General features: G+C 35.7%; 3 protein-coding genes across 7 annotated transcripts in view; 2 read left to right on the forward strand and 1 right to left on the reverse strand.

Annotated features, from left to right (window-relative positions):
* Window positions 1-233: 233 nt before the first annotated feature.
* LOC109101298 lies at window positions 234-6,423 on the forward strand. Its single transcript, XM_042765789.1, has 12 exons — window positions 234-563; window positions 648-754; window positions 886-982; window positions 1,255-1,597; window positions 1,831-1,950; window positions 2,758-2,894; window positions 3,081-3,318; window positions 4,530-4,846; window positions 5,220-5,550; window positions 5,643-5,762; window positions 5,862-6,007; window positions 6,176-6,423. Exons 1-12 carry the CDS (start codon window positions 552-554, stop codon window positions 6,377-6,379), a joined length of 2,172 nt encoding a protein of 723 aa, XP_042621723.1. The 5' UTR covers window positions 234-551; the 3' UTR covers window positions 6,380-6,423.
* Window positions 6,395-14,260, reverse strand: LOC109101192 (angiotensin-converting enzyme 2-like). 2 transcript variants are annotated; one of them, XM_042766534.1, is made up of 18 exons: window positions 13,892-14,260; window positions 13,302-13,460; window positions 13,070-13,163; window positions 12,354-12,497; window positions 12,096-12,208; window positions 11,700-11,805; window positions 11,452-11,549; window positions 11,022-11,191; window positions 10,464-10,690; window positions 10,217-10,361; window positions 9,982-10,080; window positions 8,812-8,934; window positions 8,505-8,683; window positions 8,253-8,308; window positions 8,061-8,161; window positions 7,837-7,953; window positions 7,265-7,459; window positions 6,395-6,898 (listed from the first exon to the last, which is right to left on the reverse strand). In XM_042766534.1, exons 1-18 carry the CDS (start codon window positions 14,243-14,245, stop codon window positions 6,796-6,798), a joined length of 2,583 nt encoding a protein of 860 aa, XP_042622468.1. In that variant the 5' UTR covers window positions 14,246-14,260; the 3' UTR covers window positions 6,395-6,795. The 2 variants fall into 2 exon arrangements, with proteins under 2 accessions (XP_042622468.1, XP_042622467.1); XM_042766533.1 differs by having other exon boundaries at window positions 8,253-8,311.
* A 2,083-nt stretch (window positions 14,261-16,343) lies between these two features.
* Window positions 16,344-22,094, forward strand: part of LOC109068231 (Nance-Horan syndrome protein-like) — a 50,176-nt gene continuing 44,425 nt past the window's right edge. For 2 of the 4 annotated variants that reach the window (XM_042766537.1, XM_042766538.1), the window contains exon 1: window positions 16,345-17,146. In XM_042766537.1, coding sequence (XP_042622471.1) covers window positions 16,867-17,146 — 280 coding nt within the window. In that variant the 5' untranslated portion in view covers window positions 16,345-16,866. Of the gene's footprint in view, window positions 17,147-22,094 lie in introns of all 4 variants that reach the window. The other 2 variants (XM_042766535.1, XM_042766536.1) reach the window with 2 other exon arrangements.

Here is a 22,094-nt window from a genome sequence, read left to right on the forward strand (position 1 = left end):
TACTTTCACCTGCTGTTATATTATTTTCTCAAAGTATTATGTATACTAAGGCTACTTTCACCTGCTGTTATATAGGTTTTGTGCACTGCATAGTAGAAAAAACAAAGAAACCTTGTGGTTTTTCAGACAGGAAAGCTGCCTTAGATGTAGTATATTAAAAGATCAGTTCACTAACCTAAGTAAAGAGAAAGTTTCCTGTCAAAAGGTCAGCTTGGTGCACCTGATTTCAGACACATCTGAGTCTTTGGTTTGCCATTCAGACTCAGAGATGAGCAGCATGTGCAGTGTGGTGGATAAGAAAATCTCACAGTGAGATCCATTTGGAATTATTTGCTGAATTGTATTACTATCTTTTCCCGTCTTTGTGATTACACTTTTATGTGTTTCCCCTACAGCTCTATACTTCTCCCTTTCCAACCAACCCTAACACTGGTTTAGTGACATCAAATGTAGCTTCCCCTTCCTACCAAATCATCAGGTCGACTGGGTTTCAAAAGGCAGTGTTTCAGAGTCTGGACTCACACATCCTCATAATCGGCACTGAAATCATCATGGCAGCAGAGGTATGCAAATCTATAGTTGATCAATGTCTATGTTAACTGATAAATGTATCTAGTTGAAAACATTTCATGTGTGACATCTTATAGGGAAATCTTGTTTCTGGTGGTGTTATGTTGCTCCACACTGAAAGTGAAGGAAAACACTCATATGAAGTGAAAGGCTTTTTAAACTATAACAAAGGAACATTTGCAAGGTGGGACTATCTATCTATCTGTCTGTCTGTCTGTCTGTCTGTCTGTCTATCTATCTGTCTGTCTGTCTATCTATCTATCTATCTAAACTTTCTGGCTGTCTGTTCATTCATCTATATCTTCTTTTATTCAGCAATGGAGATAAACTTATAATGATAAACAACAAATATATGGAGGATTTGACTCCGCGGGCATTTGCTGAGCTCCTGGTTGAAGGATCACCCTCACTTGTGAGTTTCATTTTTATAATGCACTCCCATACGCAATTACCTCCTTAAGAGAAACTAAAAGTTTTCACAGGGGTTTTTTTTTTTTCTCTTGTCAGCAAACTTTGATTGGTCACATGGACATGTGTCTGGGTTTTTTAAACATTAAATTTCAGAAATAACACCATCATGGTTGATTTTTTTTTTTTTAACTGCTCGAGGAATAAAACACCTGTCTGAGCTAGTGTGACTTTTTTACCTCAACTGTGCTGAGGTCAGTAATCTCTCTCTCTTAGACCATACACCATTCGCCCAAAAGAAAAACCGAAGAGTGTGAATCTGAGGAAATCAGTGTCCATACAAAGGAGCCGACAGTCATGAGATTCAGCCTGATGATGGTAAGAGAGGAAGATCTGGAAGCCACTGGAGTTGAACCATCACCAGAGTGGGAAAGCGAAGACATTGAGGATGACTGTTTCAGTGATGACAATCTTCTGCTTGTGTCCATGGCTGGCACAAGATTCAGTATGGTCGTTCCTCGAGGCTGTGACCCTGTCAACCCTTGCAACTGCTGTGGAGGGATGAATTGCCAGTTTAATGAAGTTGTTGTCCTGCCTGCGACAGCTGAGATTACCTTTAGTAAGAAATTAATGTTGCTTTCATTGCCATTTTCATATTTATGTTTTTTTTTTATGTGCAATCGTTTTTTAATGTACTAATACTTTTTCAAGTTCTTAAATGTTATAATTGACGTTCATAAAACTCATAAAACACTACAATATTGTTCCTGCAGACTTTAAGGAAAACATATGCTAAATTAAATGTGATTTTGTTTGATAGTTTAAAGTGGCATTCTTCCCCTGTTTTGTCAGATTCTGCAAGGATTTTGAAACGGGTTACTGAGCAAACTAATGTGATCTTGAAGAGTGTCTTAATGGGAAAGTATGTCACCCCAGAAAATCAGTGGATGTTTTTGAGGGACACCATGTCAGGTTGGTAATTAATAAAAAAAAGAATAATAATATTGTTACAAACTGCTCTGAGACTACAAGATGAGGATCCAAATGCAGAATTTAATAAGGGGTAATCCAAAGCCATAGTCCAATAAACAGGCAAGAGGTCATAAACACAGAGTAAACAGTCCAACACAAAACACCAGGCAGGAAACTCAGGCAAACAGGGTAATGCAGAAAACAGGCAGGGGTCAAGGTAAACAATAGAGCACTCAAAAATGCAGTAATAACACATTTAAGACTTCACAAGGACACAGGGAAATAGACAGGGTATACATAGGGAGAGACAAACAGGATAACACGGTTACAAGGGGGAGGAGCTAATTAAACACCATGGGAACTAACAAGGGGAACCATGACAACAAACAAAGCAGAGGGGCAAACAGCAGATAAGACAGGGCAAAGAATTATGGGTAGTCCAGAAGTGGGGAGCAGTGCCATCTGATAGTCCAGGGCATTCCAGCTGGTGATTGTGACAAATACACAGTAAAGTTTTATATATATTATATATATATATATATATATATATATATATATATATATATATATATATATATATATATACTGTACTGTATATATTAATTATATTAGAATATAATTTTGTAAATACTTTTTTTTTTTTGCAATCAGATGAAACGTTTTTGAACTTAAGTATATTTAGAAGTAAAATACATAAATATTAATTAGTAACTGAAATTATTTTTTTGGCTTGCAATTATACGATTTGTTGTTTTGATTTGATCCAAGTATATTCTGAAATATATTTTGCAATACTTTTCGTTTTAGCAAAAATCACCCTCTACTATTACACTGCCACCATGGGCCGTGAAGGTGTTCCTGTTGTACTGAACTTCACTGGCACAGAAAACTTCTTCTGCTGTACCACCAAGCAAGGTGAAGATAAGAAGATTTTAACACTCGTGGTAAGTTTTTTTTAATGATTATTATTAAGATGTATTAGATGTTTTTATTAGGGTTATATGCATCTGGGCACCATTTTAATTTTTTATTATAAGTGTGACTTATGCACTGTATCCTTTTGGGAACTTATGGATGAACTGTTCCTTTAAGCTGAAACTAGACTTTGGTTTGTTTTGTTTTGTTTGCAGAGCCATAATAAAAAGGACCTGATAAACATCTGTCCTGGTGACCAAGAAAAATGGCCTCTTGTATTCTACATGTCTTCTGATGGAGACAATATTCGGCGTTTTGAATCAGCTCTTTATAAAGGATGGTTTATTTACACACAAAAAGTAGATAGTAATGTAGTGGGCATGCAAGAAGATCAGTTTGACAGTATACAATGTGCCTTCTCAATTATAATTATGAGTGAGAAAGGGTCATGTTAGAATTCAAGGTCTTGATATGATCGCTGGGAAGCCAGGAATTGTCCTCAAATTAACTTACATTTCAATATACATGTTTTGGATGAGTTAAGGTTGTCTTAGCAGATGCAGCCTCTTCCAAAGAATGGTGTGTTTTACTGCCATCGCAGTAGTGAGTAGATATGTATCATACGGTTAGATTACTTCTTTTTTTTTTTATGAGTGTCATCTTTTTAACTAATTTTAAACTGATGTTTTTTAACCAACACGTGTAATTCATATTTGATTTTATTTCTAACTGCTCATAGTTACTTTTTGTGCTGAAACATTTTTAGTATTTTTAGTATTGAAAAGAAATCTTTGCAAAAATGCGTGTAATTCCTGTATTTATATTATCGACTGATATTTAGGGCTACATTTATTTGTTTAAGGTGAAAGCTGCTAACAACTTTGAACTTTTGCTGCAAAAAATGTATCATTAACCATATTAATGTGTGTTTGTGTATTATGCTTCTTCTCTCAGAAAAAAAGGTACAAAATCTGTCACTAGGGCAGTACCTTTTCAAAAGGCATACCTTTGTACCTAAAGAGTCCATATTGGTACCTTAAAGATACATATAAGTACATAAAGTGTACATATTAGTACCTAAAAGGTACAAAAGTGTACCTTTTGAAAAGGTACTGCCCCAGTGACAGCTATTGTACCTTTTTTTTCTGAGAGTGTATAAAATCGCAATAAAAAGCTGTGAATCAAATTCAGTAAGTGTTTCAGATTCATCCAACAACACAGTTCCACTGTAGTTATGGTTATACTTCATAAAATGACGTTTTTTACAGAATGAAGTCACTTATTAAAATATGCTTTCATCCAAAGTGACTAAATTATATTGGCAATGTTTTGAAGAGCTGCTTGTAATTGCACATTAAAACATGAATGAAATCATACATGTTTTAATCATTCAAGATTAAAACATGAATGAAATGATATTGTTTTGTAGGTCATAACTGTCAGTGCCCTGAAGTGCCTTATGATGCAGTTTCAATGTAAAAACTATGGGCAAGAATTGCATCATCTTTGGTTTTAAGTAGTTGTAACTGGTTATAAGCCAATACTTCTTATTTTTACCACAAAACATTGATTCATATCTTATGTGCTTCCCCAGTAGGAAGATCCCCACGTATACAATAAAAAACCCCAAACTGTTTCCACCTCCATTAAGCACTTTGTCTCAGGTTGGCATAAAGTTCACACTTTAACAAAACAGTTTATGTATTGCTACCTCCTCCCTTTTATAGGCTTAATGAGTGAATGTTTTGGTAATGATGCAAAGAGCCAATTTTGTCCAAACCCTTCGATTTTTTCTACTTTTGTGCCTTCCCCGAAAACATACAGTACCTTCAATTTTCCCTCCAAAACCTTACGCTGTGGTATATCGTGTCTTATTACTTCCTCTTCCTGCTACACGAAGGCTTCAGACATTAAAAAAAGCACCATTCAGAGGCAGGGCTCACACGTTTTGATAAGCATCGAGCTCAACATGGCAGCAGAGGTAAGCATTTTCGTAGCAATCTGTTATTTTGTAGTTGATGTAAACATACTCAAATATATAGCAATTGATCACTGTCTAATTAGTGAATTAGTCTCTGATTTTTCAGTATAAGGGAGATAACGCCAGATGATGAATAGTGCAAAAAATATAAACATTTTCTGATCTTCTAGTTCACTTGTACTTAATGTGCTTTTTCACTTCTCTGTTCATTTAGCCCGTTTAAATGTTAGAAGAAAGAGAAATGAAACTGTAATATTTAGTAATCTTTTTGCCTAGTCAGGAAACTCGATGATCATGTGGCCACGTGTGCTGTTTGGCATTTGAAACAAATATGTTCTTTAACTGCACTAAAGCAAATAGTCTCCTCTCGTAGAATGTACATCATCCGAGCACTGAAGAAACAGAAGAGTGTGAATCTGAGGACACCCGATGCAATAAAAAGTTGAAGTTCATAAGATTCAGCCTGTCGATTGAAGATACTGAGATAGGTGGGCATCAGGAGCCATCAGATGCACAAGCAGAGGGGGAAGAGAAGGACATTGAGGATGACTGTTTCGGTGATGACGATCCGCTTCATTCCCTTGCTAACATGAGCTTGAATCTGGTTATTGATCAAGACTCTGATGCTGACAACCCTTTCTGCAACTGTGATCGGCAGTTTAAAGAAAGTGTGATCAAGTCTGAGAAAGCTGATATTTCCTATAGTAAGAAATATTTCTATTTTATTCATTTTGAATGATCTAATGTTTGAAATTTCCATTCCTTTCTGGTTGTAACATTCTGCTGCCTTTTTCAGTTTCTGCACAAATTTGGAAAGTGATTAAAGAACAAAAAAGTTTATTCCTGAAGACACGCGAAGGATGCAAGTATGTTGCATCAAGACAAAATGAGATATGTTTGGAGAGCACCATGTCAGGTTTGTTTTTAGGAAACATCGTATTTTTATTATTTCCTTGTGGCTATTTTACTTTTATTTTTAAAATCACATTTTCCACAAATTGCCTTTTTTTTTCAGCAAAAATTACCATCTTTCAAGGCACCTTCCGTGGCATGGTCACTAATGACAGTGAATCGGGTGTTCCCATTGTGCTGAACTTCACAGGCACAGATAACTTCCTGTCCTGCACCAGCAAAGGAGAGGAAAAGATTTTAACAGTTAAAGTAAGTTTTCGATAATCTCTGTTTCCTGATTTTGCATTTGTGTTTTGTTAGGGTCGTACAGCAGTGCATTGCTCTACAAGTTGCGATAATATAAGTATATTGTGCTCAAATACAGCAGGGACTTCCTGTTCAACTTCAGCAAACCAACTTTTATAATGTTTATTTCAGACGTACGACAGAAAAAAGATTTCTGCAGATGACCCAGAAAAATCATCCCTCATTTTCTACATGTCTCAAAAGCGGGATGGTCTCCGGTATTTTGAGTCAGCACTCTACAGAGGATGGTTCATTCACACTATAAATGATATTGGTGTGAAAATGCAAAGAGGCAATAATGCACCCAGCAGTTGCTTTGTCATTGAGAGAGAGTGAGACCACAAAATCTACTGAATATTAAATCTTCTTATTATATTTTATTCAGAATGTGTCAACGTAGTTTCCTTTTACAATTTTATGTTGTTGTACCATAGCACAATTTTGATTGTATAAAAAATACATAGTATATAAGTATATTTATAATATAAAACTTTATTTACTTTTGTCAGTATAAGCTACTAGAAGTTTTAGTATTTCCATTAGTTAGAGTAACTTTATAATTCATCTAATTATAATTATAATGTGTTCATTTATCTTTCTGATCTTTAACATAACACATTTAAATAAACATTTGCTAACACACCAGAAATTGGATTTGTTTTCTATTGGAAAATATTTCCAAAAAGCATGCAGTGTAGACACTTTTTTCATCGCTCTCCTTTCTGATATTATTTTTGGAAACAGCTATTTCTTTACAGTCCTGTTTGTTCAACGTCTGCCTCGAAGGCTTTGTTCTCTTCTCCATCATCTGAATTCTCGTATGGGTTCACAGTCTCATCAGCCTTTTTAGCTTTCCTGAAAAAAAAAAAAAAAAAAAAGTTTTGCACTAATGTAAGAAATTCAATACCACACTTGCTGTTGTCAAACCTTTGTGTGGATTTAATTCATTTTTTTAAGCCAATAATTTACTATTTCTGTTGAAATTAATTATAATGTGTAACTTGGATGCTAAAAATAAAGTGTTTATTGCATTGTACCATTGTTGGATCATGTCATCTTTGTGTATTTTTGTTTTAAATATTGTCCACATAGCTATGATGATGCAGTTCTACCAAACATGTCAGTGTTTAATATGGACAAGAATGGCATAATTTTCACTGTCACTAAACTGGCTCTATCTACTTTCAATCATTCATGAGGTGTTTTCCCTGCAGTACTTACTTCTTCCTGTTTAATATCCCTGTGGAAATGAGGTAGATCCCCCCAAACAGAGTTACACCCATTACCACTCCAAATACCACCAGCCAAACTGAAAATTTTTCCTCTTTGGGCGGAGCTAATGTTGCCTGCAGCCCAACAAATTCCAATGTTTCATCATTGAGTAAAAATGCACCGTTGATGCGTTCTCTGGAAAGCCTGTGAAGAGATAATAAGGGAAATTCTGTCACTGGAACAACTGCTCAAGTTCCTCTTAATTATATATATATATATATATATATATATATATATATATATATATATATATATATATATATATATACATATATATACACATATATACATATATATATATACATATATATATATATATATATATATATATATATACATATATATATATATATATACATATATATATATATATATATATATATATATATATATATATACCATATATATATTATATATATATATATATATATATAATCAATATATATATATATATCTATATCTATATATGCCTATATATATAATCATTATTTTACTTTATATAGTACGGTTTCAAGATATACCAGATAGCTGCCTCTACATCTGCCTTAGGAATGAGTGTGTCTGGTTTGGTTGGATCCATCACAACAAAATAAAAGGAGATTCTGGCCGTTTCTTTGTATGTGTTGATATTCTCTGGCCTGTGTGCAACAAATATGTTGTGCAATGTCACATTTTCACAATGAAAATTATTCAATCACATTCTGAAATGTGCAATTAGTGGAGAATAAGAAGAGATGATACTTACATGAAATCCATTTTTATTCCCTTTTCTTCTAAATAGTACTGGCGCATGGCAAAGGCCATAGTGGACTTAAAAAGATACATTTCATTTGTATTCCAAGTGTACTGGAGATTAAAAAATGACGGTTATTAGCAAAGGCACATTCCATTTGTAATTGTAATTCATTATGTTTGTTACAAATTAAAAGACACTTACTGCATCATCTCCCATGGCAGATTTTAGGCTTATTCTGACTTTGAATGCATTTGCATCTGCTTTATTTATATAGGATGCCACGAGTTAGTAAATACACCAATTAAAAATAAATAAATAAATAAAAATTCAGTATATGGCCATATCAATGCTGGAAATGTATTGATGGTTAAAGGTAATACAATTTAAACAATAGCTGAATTTATTTTAAGAATCTACAGAAATTTAATGTTTATGTAAAAATGAAATACGTACTTGGGTTAATATTGACATTCCAGCCGGGCACTCTGTTGTTCTTTTGGTTCTCTTCCTTCAGCCACTCCATGAGAGTGCTGAAGTAATGTAGCAGTGGCTGAGAGTCCATCTTCGTGGTTCCTGCAACATCTTCCAGAGCACGAGTCCAAGACATGGATCTGCCTAACTCAAGCATATGCCTGCGGACCAAAATATGTGTTTGTTTATAGCAGTTAGGTTTATCCTAATATGAAAGACTACAGGATTTATTAATAGAACATACAGTATATCAAAAAGCAGTGTCAGAGAAACAAAGCATTCTGCATACCTGAGTTTATTACCAGCTTTGGTTGAGTTTGTAATGTCACATTTGTAAAGGGGACCGGTGTGGCCAGCTGCCTCGCATAAGGCCTCTTGAAACTGGAACTGATATATGGTCCTAGTGAAGTACCTATTAGAGGAACAAGATATGGATATGGCCCTTAGCCTGCATGCATTCAAATATTTATATTATATTATTTCTTGCTATTATCAGTCCATTTGAATGTTAAAATTAGGGCAATACCACATTTTTATAGAGATTTCACAATTAATTTCAGACTCACAAGCTCTTGATTCAATTAACACTGGTATATCTCTGTTTTGTGCATTTTGTTTAAATATGAAAAAAAAAATCTCTCTCAGCTCATTGAAAGAACCTACTGAAAAAAAGTTATTTGTTAGCGTTGTATGTTCTGATTTACTTCAGAAACTGCTCAAAGGAGTCATTTATTTCTGGAATTCTGCAACCCTGTGTTTTGAAATAATATGTTTTGACTCAGTTGAAAGAACCAGCTCAAAAGCACAAATTTTTGTTTGTTTGTTGTTGTTTTTTTTTTTTTGGTTTGTTTTTTTTTTTTGATTCACTGGAAGTAACCAACTCAAAAGAGTCATAGTATTGGGAATCTGCTATCATAGTCAGAATTGATGCGTTCCATATGAGATATATCGCCCTCCTAAGGGCACTTCGGAGTGAAAACAATCTTGGCCGCCTTATTGAAGGGTCGTTCCAAACCGAAGTGCTCAGAACTGGCCACTTCAAAGGGCCCTTCGGAATAAAGGAACTGATGGACACTTCAGGCTCCCATGATCCTTTGCATGACGACAGCGCCTCCGTGTGGGCATGTGATTATAACGCAGAAGGGTACTTCAAGAAACAGTTGTTTGGTCCCCTACACCCTTCAACCCTTCGAAGCTCTCACTCCGGAGGGTTAACCCTTTGAAGGAATTAGGGCACAGGGATGTGCCCTTCCCAATGGAACGCAGGGGATGTATGTTTTGATTCAGAACCAGCTCATATTTGTTTATGATTTGGACTACAGTGGTCTCGTTGAATGTTTGTTTATCTCTGCAGTCACCGAGAACAGCTCAATATAAAGATGATTCTAGTTATGTCTGCAGAACCGGTAGCGTTGTACAAATGATTTAGTTAGATTGTTCAACACAATGCTGACATTACCTGATAAAGGAATAATCTCCAGACACATGGAAAAGTGCAGGTGGGTCACAGTACGACTCATCTCTGGGCACAGCCTCACCTACTCCAACTAGGTCTCTCCTGTGGTAAAAAGTAATAATAATAATAAATAATAATAAAAAATGTTGTAATGAGCCAGAGAGTCTGTATGTAACTGAGTAAGAGTTCATAATGTTTTGATTCTGATTAGTTCTAATATATTCTTTTTGTCACTTACTTCATTTGCCACCAGCGGAGCATCCACTCATCTTTTGGGATGATCTCTTTGAAGACTTGCCACCTCCATTCCTCCAGCATGTAGGTGAAAGGCAGAGTGGCCACGATGGTGAGGGCCTGCTTCATAAGGAAGTTAATATCTGTCTCTGTGAATAAAAAAAAAAAAAATAATAATAATTTTTGTTGTTGTTTTTTAAGTTTTGGTAAAGAATGTTCTATATCATAGTAATAGTACAATTGCACGTTACCATAGTCCTGTATGAAGTCAGGAGGTAGAAGCCCCAGTGACTGCAGGTGAGAAGGAGTGGCAGCAGAAAGGGACATGATCTCTCCTACAGCCTCATGGAAACCTTCATTAGCCCCATCTCTCAGCAAATATGACTGGTGACGGTAAGCCATTTGGTACTGGTTATGACCCATCTCATGGTGAACAGTTAAGAAATCATCCATGTTCACTTTAGTGCACATTTTGATTCTGTAAAAAATAATAACAGTTTGCTCTGAATAAGTTTGCTAATTATTGCATGGAATGATTACATTTATTACATTTAAAATACATTAAAATATAAAACGTTATTCTCAGTGGTAATATGATATTACAGTTGTTTTCTGTATTTCTGTTCAAATAATTGCAGCCTCTGTGAGATAAAGTGACTTGTAACACATTAGAAGCAATCAGTTCTTTTTGGAAAAACATCAAAAGGAAATTATTTTAAAGAATTCAGTTGTTTAAAATTGTATCTTATCTACCAGTTAATCATTACCAAACATTTTGACCCAATGTAACACAACATAACCAGCCCCACCTGAAGTCCTCTCTGTTTCCCATGTCCCATGCGGTAGGATGACACACCACATCTCTTCCTTCAGGCTTAATAAACATTGAGTTTGTCCAGAAGTTGTCAAACATTGCAGACATGTTTACAGACACAAAGAATTTTTCTGCCTCTTTAAACAGGCGCAGTTCATCCCAGCCCTGAAATGGAATCAAATAATTAGGAAAATAAAATGAGCGTGACCATTTACAACTCCATAATCTTTTATTGCTCCAGCTAAAGAACAAAATGATTAATAGCATAGATTACATGTAATCTTTGATCAAATAAAATGCGAACAGACCTTTAGCCTGGACTTTTAAACATATATGAAGATAAAAGATAAAACCTTGGAGATAAAAAGATGCTTAGCTTAGACCAAAAAGTTGAGAATAGAAATGAAAATGGTCGTATGTCTTACCTGGGCCACCATTTCAGAGCTCACATCGATATCAGGCTTTTCTGGATACGGGATCATGAGAGGATACAAGTTGGTCCAAAACCGTCCCCACATATCACCTGAATGTGAAAAGTCAGAAAATGTCACCATTATCCTCACATTTGATAATAAACAACACTATATCCTAAAAGCATGTATTTTTAAAGTATATCTCATTTAACATCACGGTTTGGACAATGCAAATCATTTAATAATGTCCCATATATTACCAAGCAGATGTGCTGGAAGGCAAGCGTCAGAGGCGATGTGACCAGGATAGACATCTTGCAGTTTCGCTCTCACATAAGCATGAAGTTCTTTGTACAAAGGTAAGATCTGGAACACCATAGTAAGAGTGAGCTTTCTAAATCAAAACCACAGAAAAACGGCCTTCACTCTTAAACATGAAGGTTCTTTTTTGTCATTGATAGTTCCATGAAGAACATTTAACTTCCATGGAACCTTTGCACAAAAGGTTCTTTATAATGGAAAAATGTTCTTCAGTTTTTTTCAGATTTTAAAGAACCATTTACTGAAAGGTTCTTCGAGGTACCAAAAATCTATGGCATCGCTGCAAAAATTCATTTTTAAGAGTGTCTGTCTTGTTTTGACTTTCTTTCACCAACCTCCTGGTAAATGCGCCTGGCGTCTTCCATAACTTGGTCTCTGGAGTAACTGTATCTGGGTTCATCTATGGTTTCATAATCCCCCCTCCAGTAATCTCCGTGGTCTTCATAATCTTTAATAAAAGATGTGAAAAATCTTGAACTTTGTCACCACCACATCAGCTGTCCATACAATCAAAGCAGTAAAAGCAAAGGCATAATATTATCATTTATGGTTATTTAAAGCCTATGTCATAAAGTTATGAAGAGAGCTCCTACTGTTGAGTTTGGCGGCTTCGTTCTTCAGGTCCACATATTTCTCATACAGGGGTCTCATCTTCATCCCTGAAGCAACTCTCCAGCCCTCCCACGCGTGGAGACGCTCATCATAGTCCCTGCTGTTTGCCATGATACTCTCTAGGCCTAGTAAATGAAAAATGTATTGAAGTCAGGTAATTTGGGCCACTGATCTAAATTCACATGTACATTTACATATGGTGTATGCTTTTATGAGTTCCCTGGGACATTCACATTGCTAGCAGTGAGATTTAGTAACACCATACTGTACATGATACTCAATTTGGTTTGGGGTTGCCAAGAATTTTTCCTAATATTGAAGTCTCTTATGCTCAGCAAGACTGCATTAATTTAAGAAAAAATTTAGTAAAATAATATGATAAATAAAAGCAGCCAAAGCAGTCTTTGGTGTCACATGATCCTTTAGAAATCATTCAAAAATTCTAATTTGCAGCTCAAGAAACATTTCTTATTATTATCAATGTTGAAAACAGTTATGGTGCTTAATATTTTTATGGAAATCGTGATACTTTTTTCCCCAGTATTTTTTTTCTAGGTTTTTTTGCATTTATGAATGAAACCAATAATAGAAGCCTTTCACACAGACTCTTTTATTATTGTAAATATGGAAACAAGGTTTATGATCCTGAGATTTCGCTTTATCATTTGGGTGGTGATATATGTACAGTTGACATTACCTGGCTCCAAAGTCTGACAGTCAGTGGGGTCGTCAATTTTGCACACAGTCGCTGTGTTGTAAATAGTGCTCATCTCTGACATGATGTTCCTCAGCTGCAATGCACAAGGCAACATGTTTGGTTTCAACATATTTGCCATATTATCACAGATGAAGTTAAACTCTTCATATAGTACGCAAGAGAATTTCAATGTCTGGGTGACATTATTGTAAAACATTAATTACATACTTACTTCACTAGCCTTGTCTGGTGAAAGCGCCCCTGATCCTTTATCTTGGAGCTTTTGGAGCTGAATTTTAATCAGTGGATCAGAGATTTGATCTATGGGGTAGGCACTGGATTCCTCAGACATCTTACTGAAGTACTCGCTCCAGACTGCATATGCTGCAGCCTAAAGAGAATTGAAGAGAACTCATGATGAACACCCACATCCAGTTACTATTGCTGTTGTTCAATTAATGCTTTCTCCAAAAATTATGTTATTTCACTATTTGAACGAGTTAAAAACTGTTTGCAGAAGATAGACAAAGATGTTCAACTTGTCTTGCACACCCATATCCAGCTACTACTGGTGTTTTTCAATTCATATTTTCCCCAAATATGTGATCGTTTATGATTTTAATAGTTAAACAGATTAAAACTGTCTGCAAAAGATAGAAAAAAGATGCACAACTTGTCTTGAACAACTATATCCCGTTACTACTGATATTTTTCAATTAATATTTTCCCCAAAAATGAGATATTTTGTGATTTCTATAGTTGAATGGGTTGAAAACTGATTGCAAAAGAGGCTTCAAAAAGATACACAAAAGAAACTCTTACCTCTTTATCTGCATTTTCCTGGGAGATATCTGTGTTGTAAGCCCAGGATGCAAGGGAATACTGGTACACAAGATTGGAGGCCTCCTCATCAAATTTCTGCAAGAATTCCCTTGCGCTTTCCTCCACGGTCTGAGAGCAGGCCACAGAGGCCATGGCCAATAGCAGGAGCCAGCGAGCAAACATCGCAACAGCACTTGTCCCACCAACACTGACACTGTTGTTTTCCCCATGCATGGTTTTATCAAAGACGCTCAATTGCTGTGCCCTTTGACCAGTGCCATAACCTAATGGTGCAACGTTGTGCTTGAATGCAGGTGGGATGGTTCCAGGAAGGAGTCTCTCTGGATGTTGCATAACATATCTTCTGCTGAAATTAACATATTTATATCTGTATTTGCTGTTATGATGCTACAGTTTTCTGGATGGTTGCTCAGGTTTTCTAAGTGGTTAATAACAGTTGGTTGCTGCAGGATTCTGGGATGTTATTTACTAGCCAAGACCTTAAAGTCTGTGATATCCTCATTCCTTGATATGGCTCAGGTCTGTCCTTCATTGTTATATTATTGTAAATCAGATTGCTTAAGTAACATCACAAATTATAAAAAGAAGCAAATATACAAAATATAATATTGTTTCAGTATGACTCAGCAATTGATGAAAATGATCCGGATTACTATTATAACAGATTTACAATTTCAGTTTCTTATTACTATTTATTTTGAAATGGATGTGTGTTTTATATACCGGCCATGCCTGGTGTATTCATTACTAAATAATAAAAGCAAAATACACCAAAAATACATATTTTTGTAAAGAGCAGGCCTGTGTTCTTTACTTTGAGCAGTAAGTCCATTGTGCAAATATAATCTAGGCCTATAAAAGCATAAATAACTGTACCTGTGATAGCTAATGTAGATATTTATCAAGATAAGCTGATGACTCAGAGTTTCATAGTTAAATTATACCATAAAATATTAAATAATAAATTTTATTGAACAGAATGATATTACAGTTGGAACATGAGGAACATAGATGACTATTTTAAATTTCATCTGGAATAATTCCATGAACTTTTAAAACTTTGAGTTGTTGGGAACATTTTGAAACAGTAATTATGAGGCTTTACACAGTTTTTAACCCCACCTTCACATTTACAATTACTAAACAAAATGTCCAGACAAACATTCAGTATTCAGCTTCAACATTCAGACTGTTTAAGTAGATTGCTAACAGAGCTGTTTTTATCTGTTTATCATTTTTTATGATCATCCATGAATCAGAGATAGGCTATGCTTTTTTCTTTTATGGTTTTTATTCATGGTTTTATAAGCGAGGATATCTTTAAGGTAGGATATCTTTGTCAGCACTTATAAAACATGATTAAATGTTAACCAATAAATATCACGATTAATAATTACAGTATCTGTCTTTCTCAATTAATTAATTTATTTTAGTCACTCCCAATTTCTTTATCTAAAAAAAAAAATACTTGAAATTTACCTTTAGAGTTCTGAATGAGCTGGAAAGAAGAGCAGATCCAACTTGCAACCATATTTTCATTAAATCAGCTACTGTATTTAAAGATATTCTCAAAATAATGAATGAATATAAATACATTATTAAATAAACAAATACATACAATCAGAATTTGAGGTCGAGTATAGCATGTGAGAAACTGAGGCTCGGTTATATCTCCAGTCAGTAATAATTCTCTGTCCATTGTTAGTTGCATAATATGACCACCATGTGGTGATATTTCTTTTTACGCTTTGAATTTTAGCAGCTGCACAGATTCCACCACGAGAGGCTGCTCGCCACACATGGTGCGGATCTTATGATGGTAAAATACTCAATATAATAATCTTTCTAATTTAAGAATAGAGAGTAAATTCTGAAAAACTCAGAGTAACTCCTTGGTTATCTCAACAGCTTTTACTTCTCGTATATACAGTATCCATACCACTATACTAACCATTCAGCTCAGCTTGCGTGTTGTTAAGCCCTAAACATCGCTAAGTCCTCGACAAAAGAGTGGATAAAGTTTATTCAAACGGAACCCCTAACCGGAAAACCGCTGCGGTTCCTAAACGGGGCACAGATACTTTACTTTGTCACCTTTGTAGCAATCACAATGGAGCATTAATGACGTAGTGAGGGGTTGTGAATGAACTTAATCATTTCAGCAGACTGAAAAGACTATAACTGCCTGTAGCGTGCGAGGAGACTATATGTTTTATTGTAACGAGCTAGGATCATTATCATACATGACCACCAATTTCCTGAGCAGATGTTGGAATATAGAAAATATTAGAAAATAATATTGTTTATGTATAATAATTATCTTAAGCAGTACATTTGATAACCTTTACCCACAACATTTACAGTACGTACAACAAAAAAGAGTTATAATGAATGTGTTACAAGACTGTCTAATACATTATTTATAGAACACCTTCTAGAACACTGGTGGCTTGACAAGATGAATTAATCAAAGCTATATAAAGGTGTGTAGATCTTCGTCCATGAAAGCTTTTTTTCTTTTAAAACCTACTACGGTTAAGGTCTTGCTCATGAATATTAATGAGGCGCCTGACTGGACGCTTTCAGGGCGACGTCATCCTGCTGTAATTAATATTTAAGAGGTATGCCTTCGCCGTAGTAGAATGCGTAGTTTCTCTCCGCTCCTGGCGCAAGTAGACCAGTCCGTGTTTTTGCAAAAACCTCTCTCTATCCATTCTCAGCCTCCGAGCCCTCAAAAAATCCACTAGCCTACCAAAAGGCATTCAGGTCCAGAGGAGGAGCAGAGATTTTCACTGAGAAACCTCCATCCCTGTGTGATCTCCTCTGACGGGAGAACTGAAGTGATGGCGGGTTGCGCGGAGGATTCGTGGATTTTTGCTTGACAGGCACTAGAATCTTCTGTTGGATTAGTTGATTGGTTTATTTATGGGGGATTTGCATTTTCCAACTGAAAAATGCCTTTTGCCAAACGGATCGTTGAGCCCCAGCTGCTGTGCAAACATCCCATCCCTAATGATGAAGGGTTACTGTTCGAGGATCTGTGCTCCATCACCAATGTGGCTCTATCCCGGACCCTGCGGCAGCTCTCCGACCTGTCCAAACACGCCTGCTCCTTATTCCAGGAGCTTGAGAACGAAATAGTCTCCACAAACCAACGGGTTTGGGCTCTGCAGAACAAAATAGGCAAAATCCAGCAAATCGCCATTGCGCTGGATCCAAAACTGGAGGCTGTGCGTAAGTAGACCATTACGCGTGGATTATGGCTTGTAGAGTTAATACATGAACGTGCGATGTTTTTGCAAATTATTGGAAAAGAATGAATGAATATGGTGGTTATATGTATCAAGTCACATGTAGACACTGCCTCGAAGATTTGCCGAGCAAATTATAATGTGTCACACGCCTGTATGCGTAACCAACACCTGCACTGTGACCGGTTGCGCTTTCCGCTCCGAAACGAAAAACGTCTCGACACACATTTACCAGCCGCTGCATTTTTTTTTTTTTTTTTTGTTTGTTTGTTTTTTAGTCTATATGTGTGATTGTTAAGATTTTGAAGGCATCAGGAGACCGTCTGGGTCGTTTTCAGCAGCTGTTTGGTGAGAGGGGCGTGTAGGTGCCATGGCTATTTCAATTCCGCTGCTTATTAAAATGGATAAACGCAACAGCTATCTCTGCTTTTTAACATGATTTTCATTTCATTTTATTTTTCGATCACAGTAATAAAGAAGCTATATTGTCTTTAAAACGCATACATACATAATCACATTCGGCTGCGCTAGGACATTAAAAAAATAATTATTTATTATGCTTATTTTTGCACATCCTTATATAAAGCCGGTCTAACATAAAATAAAATATTTTGTCCTTATGTCATTAAACTGGCGCTGCAGCCACTAAGCTGTTCCAACAGAATTAAATGCAAGATAAGGATAAATCTAACCGAAAGGTTATCGGTGATGTGACATTTAAACACGATGAGACAAGATATCTTAATGCACACACATAAAAAATGGCTATTTTATGAGAAAAGTATGAATTTTACATGAAACTTATAGGTTGGGTGTGGAGAGAAAATAAATATTCCAGTTGCTTGGATGCAGCACTTAATGCAAAACAACATCCACCTTATATCCATGAAGAAATGTTCAATACCCAGTGAAATAGTGATATCTATAACATGTGATTAAAAAAACCCTCCTCCTACTTCATTTCAACTGCATGGGCTGAAGAAACCAGGCCCCTACTTTAAAATAAAATGCTACAGCCTCAGTGCCCTTGTCAAGCCTCTGAGGAGATCATAGCCTCATGTGGATCATAGCCTCAGCACTGGATGATGCTGTATAGCTTTATTTATAAGAAGATGTTAAGCTGCAGTGTATGGGGATAAATCCAGTGCATGGATACAGCATTGAAAATATGGAGATTTCCCCCTCCACTTTGAAGCAACGAAAAACAAGAACATTTACAGACTTATGCAATTAGTTTGAATAGGATGAAATCACTTCATTTTGGTGCCATGCGACGTGTTTTGAACCCGGCCATGTCCAGGCATAAACTGATGTGACCCATAAAAGATTAAGCCATGTAGGTCAAGCTAGGACCTGCTGAAATAATCTCTTTCTCCCAGAGTGATTATTACCATCGGGCCAAAACTACTTCACCCCTACACTTCTCACAGTCATTCATCTGCCCCTTACAGAATCGGTGTGCAATAGTGTGTCATTTTTGAGGACTCGTGTTATTTGTCATGTTAAGGGGTTCATAGCATGTCATGGCCTTGTAGCTTGGCAGAATTAGGTGAAACTGGCAGTGTGTCTGGTTTTATTGGCGTACATGGCTAGAATGACGCAAATCAGTATTTTCTTCTTGGCAGGAATTAAAGGGCATTTCACATATGAGTTTTGCTTTGATTGATTCATTCACTTCTGTTTTATCAAAGTCCACAGTTTATAAGAGCACCAAACTCATTTTGATCATTGATGAAAAAAGCTCTAATTAAATAATATATTTGCAAACTCACTTGTAGTAAAAGCCTTTATAATTCAAATAATTAATAACAGTAAAAGTTCATTTTTAACAATTATAATTTAATTAAAAAACTTTCATAACAATAATTAAACTTAGCTTTCTTTCTTTGTTTAAAGGGAACCCCAGGTATTAAGACTTGTATGGCTTAATATAACATAAATTATGTATCTTACTAAATGTAATAGAAAACAGGCACTACCTGTTGCCATTTTTACCGGTTTTTGTTTCATTTGTCAGAGTTCATGATTCCCTGCATTTCTATATTAAATCAACATTAAGGTGATGATTATATATATATATATATATATATATATATATATATATATATATACATACACATTTACTTTACCCTAACGTTCCCCAAACATCAAACACCTAGAGCTTTATGTATACTGTAGTGTGGATTTCTGAGAACAACCCAAAATTCTGAGATTTCCAAAAGCCTGTTCCACATCAAAAAGGTACGATTCATCCCTGGTGTTATCCTGTAGTCTGCTTAATGTAGATAAAAGCAACTAATTACCAAAAATGATGGAGTATGGACTATGAGTGTGTTTGTATGCAGCGTGATTAAAGGAGAACAGTGTTATGCTAAAGCTAGTTGCTGTGTCTGACTTTGCAGTCAAAATAAAAAGATTAAAAGCAAGGGGTTTTGCTGCCTTAAGTTTTGAGGAGCACAAACTTTTGCTAGTCTGTAATTTAGTCTGTAAACAGAGATGAGAAAATCTCAAGAAGTTTGTCTTTTATTGAGATTTATGCAGTTGTATTTTATGTTTGAGAATAAATGATCACATAAATCAGTGAGAAAAGGTGAAAAACTAAAAAATGTGACTTGCGATTGATTAGAAAATATTGGTTGTAAACAGCTGTGCTGGGAGCCTCCAACTATCTCATTGTGTGTGTGAGGCGTGTGTCATAGTCCTTTATGGCTCGATTAGTGTAAACGATCCTAATCCCATAATTGGGGTGTTTTGTCTTGTTATTCCAGTGATGACATGTGGTGCCAAGAACAACACCCTCCTGAATTTGAATGGATAGTTGGCCTGTAGGCAGGGCCTTTGATAACTTGGCTCTTCAGATTCACTCCAGATCAGAGTTATTATACTAAAACTAAAACCAAAAAAAAAGTTAACTGGAATAAACTGTAAAAAAAAGGTAATGTACTTAAAAAATAAAAATAAATTAAAATTATATAGACACACACACACACACAAATAAAAATAATACTTAAAATGACAAAAACACAACAAAATTACTAAAACTTATAAAAATAAAAAAATATGCAGTATTTAAAAATTAAAATATAAAATAATTGTGATACTAAAATAATGCTGCTCCAAATCTTTTGGATTCTTTTGATTTATTGATTTAAAAGAACCAACAGCCCCAAACTTTTATTTACAAAAATGTATAAACAATCTCATTTGAATTGATATTATGAATAAAATAATTATAGTCTTTATTATTTATTATAGATAAAGTACTTTTGGTCAACAAAAATAGGACAAGTCAAGAGTCATAGTCAGGACTTATAAAACCAAACATTTCCCAAGACACCTTGTTGCAAACATCAGCATTTAGAGACTACAGTACGTATGTACAGCACAGTAACTCAGTGTTAAAGACTCAGTGTGATAGATGTGAGGGACAATAAACAGTCTACATACACAGACAATAGACACAGTCAGCATAAAATGGCTAATTGCATCCTGTAACAAATAGAGTTATAGTAATTGTCACACTTTTAAAATGGCTGGAGTGAGGTGGATTATTAAGGTGCCTGGAGCAATACATGTGATGCAATGTATGTGCAATACATGGGGAGGGGGTCCATATAAGTCCTGTCGCTGTGTTGTGTGTGCAGGCTGTCAGATATTATTCCTGACGGTTGTTACCACCTGAAACTGTTCTTAAGTTTTAAGGTATTTGCATAAATGCTCTTTAGACTTTGTCCTACAGGATCTTTAGGCTTGGACCTTGCCTCTTCTTTTAATAAGGTATATTCATTCCTGAAATCTTTGAGCAGAGTATTAAAAGTGATAAGTCCATCACATTGCATAACAGCACAGAGCAGGATCAGCTAGTAGCTATACCTCACACATCCTCATCATTATGTCTAGTCTTGGTTCTAATCCATTCTGGGACGGTTTTCTCTTTCTATCCTGCAAGTGAGAAGGCCCGTGATCTGGCCTCCCCAGCGAGGATGGAGATTACCTTGCCTGCCCCGGACCTGTTTAATTAGACAAGATCTCTCCCAGTGCATACAGCCGTTTGCAGGTTTTACTAATGAAGGGAAAACATCTGACTGAGAAAAGTCGACTCGCAGTGACTGGCGAAACACTACTGACCTGTTATGTTTAACACCCATGTGTTTCAGATGGGAACAGTTTTAAAGTTTGTACATTTGAAATTGAAAACTGCGTCTGTAAGACTTGAAACCTCTGAGTTGTTTTAATCATAATTCTTGCAATAATTTTATGCAATTCTTGCATAAACTTGATGAAAACATAGATATAACATTAAAAATACATTTGCTTTATATATATTTATATTTGTTTGTTTATTTATTTATAGCCATACCATCACACAGAAGCAGAATAGTAACCTGGCCTGAGGGAGAGGGGATCTAACCTTTTAACAGAGCCCACTGCAGCATCCACTCTCTAAGAGCCCCTGGAGCCAAATTAACTGTCCTATAGCTTTAATAGCCCATCTCCGCACAACCCCCTACCCACACACACCAGTGAACTTTTATGCCATCAAGAGAAAAGATTTTTTATTTGTTTGCATGGACAAAAATACATGCAAATGTAAATACACATATAAAGGACACAAAGCAGGAAAACTCTTGCACGTGGCACACACTCCATCTTCCATTCTCTCTTTGACTTATAATAGGTCGAGAGCTCTCTTGCTTGATCCTTTTTGATAAGTATCATACATAAATGAGTCTCAGTGGCCTGGAATTAAAGTAGCTATGGATGGCACATCATCTTCTTAGCTCCAAGCCACTGTGTGCTCAGCTCTGATTGGTCAGATTCAGAGAGTGCTGCAGCCCATGGTTTAAATAATCAGAGTTTGCCCACCATCAGCACACACACAGTCTTAGAGAACAAGTCCACCATGCAATGTATATGCATGCTTTTACTTT

The sequence above is a fragment of the Cyprinus carpio genome, chromosome A11, assembly GCF_018340385.1.
Source record: "Cyprinus carpio isolate SPL01 chromosome A11, ASM1834038v1, whole genome shotgun sequence".
In the NCBI taxonomy this organism is placed as follows: Eukaryota; Metazoa; Chordata; class Actinopteri; order Cypriniformes; family Cyprinidae; genus Cyprinus; species Cyprinus carpio.